The 7,546-nt window shown below is 40.2% G+C and overlaps 1 protein-coding gene across 1 annotated transcript; it reads right to left on the reverse strand.

Annotated features, from left to right (window-relative positions):
* Positions 1 to 3,228: 3,228 nt before the first annotated feature.
* Positions 3,229 to 7,027, reverse strand: SPMIP3 (sperm microtubule inner protein 3). The gene is made up of 4 exons (XM_067555281.1): positions 6,966 to 7,027; positions 4,943 to 5,035; positions 4,085 to 4,269; positions 3,229 to 3,365 (listed from the first exon to the last, which is right to left on the reverse strand). The coding sequence occupies exons 1-4, from the start codon at positions 7,025 to 7,027 to the stop codon at positions 3,271 to 3,273; spliced, it is 435 nt and encodes a 144-aa protein (XP_067411382.1). The 3' UTR covers positions 3,229 to 3,270.
* Positions 7,028 to 7,546: the final 519 nt, after the last annotated feature.

Genomic DNA, 7,546 nt, shown 5'->3' on the forward strand with positions numbered 1-7,546 from the left:
CTATTCTGGTACTTTCTTTTTTTAACATTTTATTTTAAGACAATTTTCTGCATTTCTCTACTTTGAGTGCATATTACAGTAAAGTAAATCTGTTGCTAATTAGAAGGAAGCATGTTTATTCTGATGCTTGAAGTTTTAACCTTTAGGTGCCATTTTTAATTTATTCATATACATCAGTGATTAGAACTATTTTTGATTCCACACAACTGGACAAAGGTACTATGGAATTTAAAAATGAAAACTATAAATCAGAAGTTCCGTAGAGATAATATGTAATGTTTTCTGAAAATGAGGTTCAGACAGAGGAAAGACCAATTGAAATTCACCTTTTGACACCTATTGAGGCAATGTTTTGGTTTAATGGCATTGGACTACGTTCTGGAAGGATTTCTATAAATAATCTTGGAGATACAAACAAGGGAGGACTACCTACCACAGCCAAAACAGGTGATCTAATTCCATTTTTTTTTTAAATTGGAAGCTTTAAGACTTGGTGGCCTTCAAAGCATGATTTTATTCTGTTTTATAGGTAGATATACACATTGCATTGTGAAGGTTGTGTACTCCCTTCTCCATTGGGTGGAAATAAGCATGGTTTATTTCCTAATGACAAACTGGTCAAATTTAGATACTGACTTTGCTGTAATGACTTAGTTGAATCAAGCTGCGCAATGGTCATTATATTTGTAAACACCTAAAAACTCACCTAATACAGTTAATACATTCAAAGTTGGCTACAAAAATGTTACTGCACATTTAATTTGTGATTATCTGGGGAAGAAAAATGAACTTGTTTCAGGATTGAGAAAATTAGTGGGAATATTCCCCATAGGAAAATAAACTAAATGTAACAACAAAATTTTAATATTGGGTCCTGTATTACAAAAATGTAATACTAAGGAAGAGGCAGTGGGTTATGTGTCTAGGACAAAGTCATTTGGGAGGGAATCATGGTAGGATTGAAGGATAAAAGCCTTGTCTTGCTGCTATTCATGAAGCATTTCCTGCTGATCTGTTTAGAGATTACATAGAATAATCTGTAATGAGTATGTATGGGGTGAGGGAAGAAAATATCACAGCATGATAGATTGAAAACCTCAAGTATGATACTTCTGATAAACATCACAAAACCAGTGTTAGGGGCATCCAGAAGTAAGAGAGCATCTTTTTTCCTCATCTTATTTGGCAAGCAAAACGTCTTGCCGCCTTAAAATGCTGTAAACTTCACTGCCATACAATTACTTACAGTGCAGAGGAATGAAGTCTTTCCCCAAACTTTAGCCCTGCAGATTAAATTAAACTGTCCTGTAAAAGTTAATAGTAGGAGTTGAAACACTTGTTTTGTTTTTAGTCTAAGTGAATTTCAATTTGGGGGAGGAAGACAGAATTGTGAGACTTAAACTCAGCAAACTCCCTTTTGAAGACAGTAAATGTTAATATTGCCTTGGGAGGTGGGTGATGGGACTGATTTCATAATGTGCCATTTTTACTGTTTGTAAAGTACTTTGAAGGAACAATGCTTTGAATGCACAAAAGGAGTTAGGCACCTGGGAAAATCACTGTGGTACACAAAGGCTGATTTAGGTAGAATGGAGGGAGACACACCTTAGAGACTACAGTTCACAAAAGCTAGCCTGCTATGGAGGGAGCTGCTTAACCTAGCCACTGGAAGATGCTAACCAGTGGGCTGGGGGTGTTAAGCTCCTATCTGAGAGGGGTGGAGCTTAAGTCTGGCCAGCAGGAAGGGAAAGAGCCTATTTTGCAATTCACAGATGGGAATCCTCTTTGGAGTTAGGTGCATTATGCCATTTTAGCAAGAACCGTGAGGTGGGGGTGGGAGGTTGAAGGACTTCCCTCATAACTTTTAGCCCTCTGGTTAGGGTACTCAGCTGGGCTGTGGGAAACCCAGGATCCATAGCCAATGGTTAGAGTAGTTACCAGAGAGCTAGCAAGCTTAAGTTCAATTACCCCTCCCCCCATTTCAAGTCCTACCTCCTCCTGTAGGGGAGAATGTGTCTCCCACATCCCAGGTAAGTACCCTGACCACTGGGCTAACAGTTGAGAGAAGTCCCCTTCTCTGTCCCTCCCTCCTCCCCTGCCAATCTTTCCTGGTTTATGACTTACTCTGGGCTTTAGGTGGAAGGTGGAAGACACCACAGGGAGACAGCAGTTTTTATGCCCAGAGGCACAAAGATAGGTACTTAGGGAACTTTTACTGCACCCCTTCCCTTCCCCTCCACCCCCCCCCAAAAAAAAGCTTGTCAAGTGAGTTTAGGCACCTACCGTGTTTCAGCAGGAGTCATGTGCATGTCAGTGGTCCCAAAACTAGAACTTAGATACTTAACTCCTTTTGTGCATTCAGACTAGTGCTGTCAGGGTGCAGGGAGCTGTACTGATGAGCATCCATCCATCTAGAAAGCCCTGACTGCTTGAATAATCAATGCTGGGATTTGGAGGTCTTCTCTCCATCAAACTCAATTGCTAAAGCCCTTCCTTCGTGGGGATGTTGTAGAGAAGAGTCTCCAATGTTCACTTCCATTTTACATTGTTTGGCACCCTACCTTGAGCTGTTTCATGGGAGGACTGAGTAAATGGTGTCCCATATTAAGTTTTCCACTGATTCTTATGCCACTCAGATTTGTAGTGTAACTGGGTAATGGTACTGTTAACATTTATCAAGTATTGCAACAGATCTCCATGCCCCCTTTTTGGTGGAAGAACTTAAGTTTAATGTTTTTTTAATATAATGGCTGATTGTCTTTGTATCACCACCTTCTTTGAGGTTTCTTAAACAGTGAGCCAGCCCCTGACAAATGCTGTTTCGCCTGTCCCAGATGGCTGTGGGAAAGAGCTGCTAGAGGCCTTGTGCACTAGGGATGCTCTCTACTAGTGTCGGTGGGATAGCTGGGGAGTGGTCTCAGCTGTTATCCTTGCAAAAGGTGGCCTACTCTTCCATTGACGTAACTAAGTAAGACATGCTATGTTCATAGGGTGCTCAAGTAACAGGCAGATACTTAATTCCCAGTGTATATCCATTCTCAACCGTTAAACTGCATTGTATAAAGTACTCCATAAATTCATATTCACAGAGAAAACTGGATTAAAGTTTCCAAGCAGTGTCACCAACACAAACTACATCATAATGATGCTGTATACTTGTACAGCTTAACAAAAGCAGACTTCTGAAGGTCTCATGTAAATATGATTAGCTTCAACATTGTGCTTTTATTTTCTTAAAGCTCAATTGCATTACTTCTCTCATTCTCATGGTCAAGTGCAGGTTATACTTTTTGGAGCAGCCATGCATCTCCAGAGTGTAAGTGGTCCAGGATCACTTCTTGGTGTGTATTTATCCTCATCATGGTCTGGAATTAAAAATAAAGAATTTTCTTACTAAATCTTTGTAATATCAATTCAAGAATACTCACTATCTTTTTAAAGCTTTCCTGTTACCCTTAAATGATTCTCACTTGTTTTTCATACAGTTAAAATGGAGAAACCAATGCCTTGATATTAAGTCAGCAACTTCTGCCGTTTTTTCTTCTAATCAAATCAAAGAAAAAAACTTGAGGGAGGATGTACACACTTCCAGTTTTCACTACACTTAAGTGCAGTATAAGGTGTTTGGGTCAGAGCCTGTGCCTCCTTTCAGGTATGTGCAGCACAAGGTGAATGCTAGTGAAAATCAACTTGCTTTCTCCCCTCATTCCCTGAGCTCATGCTGCTGCCATTAACTTGCCAGCTGCCTGTTGCCATCAGCCATATTGATACTGCTTCTTGCTGCACTGCAGTATTGGTTGCTCTTATGGGTCCATTTTGTTAGGAAGCATGTAGGACAGAACAAGAATATTGTCTCCATATAACGCTGCAGATGGAATTAAAGTTAATGTAATGGCCATAGTGGGTCAGACCCAGGGTCCATCTAGCCCAGTATCCTGTCTTCTGACAGTGGTCAGTGACAGGTGTTTCAGAGGGATAGAACAGGGGAACAAGTGATCCATCCTGTCACCCATTTCCCCAAATAGACTAAGATGAGCCTCTCTCACAAGAGACAAGATTTACATTGTTACTAGAGCTTACTTACCCATGTTGTAAAACGGTAGTGCAAATTCTTTTTTGTACATGGTTTGTTTGTACAAGTCATTAGGTGCCTTCTTCATTGTCCTTTGAAAAAGGACATACCTCTTAAGAGTTAAATTGTCAAAGTCATGTTGGTACCGAGTTTCAACTTCATGCTGCACTGGAGCTGGGTGCAGTTTTATGAAAGGTCTAGATGAAAGGCATAAATAGTGTTGTAATCTCATGCTGACACATGGTATGTAAATAGTGCTGGCTAACCATAAGGGTAGCAAACAAATGTTCTTTCTAATCTTGTGCTGAAATGGAGCACTCAGTATAATGCAGTTATAATCTAATAGGTATTAACAGCATGACTACATACAGTAAAACCTTCATTATTTAGTATCCAATTGTCTTTGCACTTTTGAAACTAGGGAGTGGGTCTGAATATTGCAGTTAATCTGAGTAAGTTGCATTTCTTGATTGTGCTGTACAAAAAACAGTTACATGTCAAAAAATGGTGATTTTTTATAATACCTTTATTAGCAGCCTCAATTGAGAAGCTAAGAATTAAAAGTGTTGGTAACATGAATAACTTGCATGTTATATTCCATTCAGGATCCCCAAACACTGATGAATTAAGAGCTCACAAAAAGATATGGCAAAGCCAAAAATATAACCCAGATTTCCCGACTCCCAATCCTGTACTTAGACCTGTGTGTTTCCTTTCTGCCTTGGTTCCCTTCATTCTCATAGGTCAAAATTGAAAAGTAGTATCTGCAGTGCACCACAGATAGTGACTACCACTCCCCATAGAGAACTTGAATGATAAGAATCTTATTCTGAAATTCTTAGGAAAAGTTGTATAAAATAGTTTTCTTACCCTTGAGCTGTTTCAGGCATGCATGCCTTATGTACCCGTCCTAGTTGCCCAGGATAGAACCCTTGGATGTCCTTTCCTTGACGAATAACTGTGCTAGTAAGTAAAACACAAAACTTGTAACCAGGTGATAGTGCAGGCAGGCAGAACAGAGTTACAATATATATTAAAGAGAATTTCTTGACCTGAGAGTTATAGCAATGGAAACTACCAGCAAACGTTTACCAGAAGCTAGGAATGGGTGACGGGATGGTTACCTGTTCTGTTCATTCCCTCTGAAGCACCTGGCATTGGCCACTGTCGGAAGACACGATACGGGGCTGGATGGACCATTGGTCTGACCCAGTATGGCCATTCTTATGTTCCTGACATTCTGCCTCATGCATTACATTTCATTAGGAAATAAAGCATAAACTGAATCAGTTTGCAAACTGCTTTATTCCGTCTTGTACTTCAAAAGCTAGTACATAGAGTAACTGGAAACACGGACGCTTACTCAGAACAAGGTACAAGTTGAGCTGCAGTGGGGACATAAGATTTCCAAAAGGTGCCTACGTGATTAATAACTATTGAGAGAAGGTGGATAGTCTTTTTTGGTGAAAGAAGCCTTCAAGTTTACACAAAGCTCTTCAGGTTTGAAGTATCACAGCTGAACAGAAGGTTGAACAGATTGTAAAGAATAAGGAGTTAATACATGTTGCAAGAGACCATTCAAAGTGATGTGGTCAGTTACACTTTTGCAGTTGTAGGACAAAGGAGGCGTAGGGGATTGCAAATTGTAATGAGCCATAAATCCAATGTCTTGAGTCCATGATTTTTAGTGTCTCAAAATCCTGAATTTTAAGCTCATAGGTTCGTCTTTTGTAGGTGTTTGTGCAGTTTTCCTTTGAGGATGAGGATTAAGAGGCCAGATATAGAGTGATCCCTTGGTGGGGGGAGGTGGGATGTGTTCACCCACTGGTGATGTGGTGTTTTTGTCTTGTAATTTTTCAGTGTGTTCATTTGAAAGCATAGCAATTGTTTTGCCTTACCCACATTCCTGTTATTTGGGCATTTAGTGCCCTGGATGAGGTACACCAGGACCTATGGATTTTGAAAGGTATGTTTTGCTTAACAATTTGTTCCATCTTGTACTTAGCTGTGACACTAAGTACCTTTCCCAGAAGTGTAGAAGAATTCTGTGGGCCTCAAAAGCTTGTCTTTCACCACTAATTCTGGGACCAACATGTCTACACCAACACTACAAACAATTTGCCTGCCAAAAAGTGTGTGTTCTGTGGGTTTTTTCCAGCAAGATAATTAACACAAGCTAGCTATCTCACTATAAAATCCTAGTAGAGACACAGGTAGTTTTTACCTTTAATGTAGCTGGGTGAGGTCAGCCCCGTAGGTGCTTTTGAAAATGTTACCCTTAGTGACTGGTAAGAATGGAAGAATGGGGGGGAGGGGTGTGTGGTAAGGGAGATAACTACATTTTGTATTAAACATCAATGCTTGGCAAGTTTTATTCAAGGCAAAGTAACATTTTTCTGTATGCAGATTGAAACAGAGTAGCTGGATTCCTCTATCCCACCCTGTTAGTTGTTGTTGATTCCTTGTATGTTTAATTCCAGACTGGACAAAGGAGGTCAGAGTAGCCTGCTTGGCACATGAATATAAGACTGAGTAATCCTAAACAAGGACTGAGTTTCGATCATGCACTTCATGTACCAATTATTTAGAAACATACTTGCAGGAGTACTGTAGAATTTGTTAGTGCAAGTTTCACAAGACTTTAACATTAAAATTAAGGGCTTGAAATTAGAAATCTGCAGATATGGTATTTAACTTGCAAACACTGACTCACTGCTTTTACTTGTTTAAAAAAAAAAAAAAAAAAAGGTGGGTGTGTGGGGCATGCTTTCTATTTTGACAAAGATTTCTCCATAAACCACAAGAAGTCTTAAACAGAATATTTGTCCCATGGCTGATCACTGACATCTTGAGATTTTTGCATGTATGGTTTTTCTGTGTCCACATACTTTACCCTGGAGGGAGGTATGGTGTATGATCTATAAATTGACGTAGTCTGATGGCTGTGCACGACATGGAAAAACCCTGGAGAAGATCACAAAATGTTAGATTCATAATAAGAAGCTTTTGAAATATTTAAAACAGTTTGCTTTCAGGGTCAATTTAATTTTTGTTAGTGTACAAAAAATGGAAATTGAGACATTTGAAGAAAGGGCATAATTAGGCATCGTTGGAAATCTGGAGGAAAAAAAAGGAGACTGAAAAACAAAAGCCAAGGCTAGCAAATAAAGGAATGGTTTAAAAATGTTGGGGTTGTTTTAGAAGCACAAATGCTTTTCCCTGGTCTTGCTCTGTGATGCTTCCCTGAGGTGCCCAGGTTGTGAGGTCACTTGTTACCACCTGCCCTTAGCATGAGGAAGTCTTGCCTGTGCCTGCCAGGAGTCAGCTCCCTGACTCCACCAGCCACAGGCAACACAAGCCCTCTCCTTTCAAGCTCTGCCGTCCCTTTGCAGTTTAGGGAGACAGTCTGCTCCCCAGCCCCACCCTGAGTCTCCTGGGCATCCCCTGGAGTGGTCAGCCCCTTATCCTGTGGAC

Source organism: Emydura macquarii, unplaced genomic scaffold (genome assembly GCF_026122565.2).
Source record: "Emydura macquarii macquarii isolate MOO-44397 ecotype Brisbane River unplaced genomic scaffold, CSIRO-AGI_Emac_v2 contig_1597, whole genome shotgun sequence".
Lineage (NCBI taxonomy): Eukaryota > Metazoa > Chordata > Testudines > Chelidae > Emydura > Emydura macquarii.

Bases quoted from the DNA above. Each gene is read 5' to 3' on its own strand.
- SPMIP3 (XM_067555281.1), bottom strand. From the start codon at position 7,027: ATGTCGTGCACAGCCATCAGACTACGTCAATTTATAGATCATACACCA. The intron at 5,036-6,965 runs GTAAAGTATGTG...TTTACTTACTAG, and splicing joins ACACCATACCTCCCTCCAGG to CACAGTTATTCGTCAAGGAA. The intron at 3,366-4,084 runs GTAAGTAAGCTC...TTTTAATTCCAG, and splicing joins ACTACCGTTTTACAACATGG to ACCATGATGAGGATAAATAC.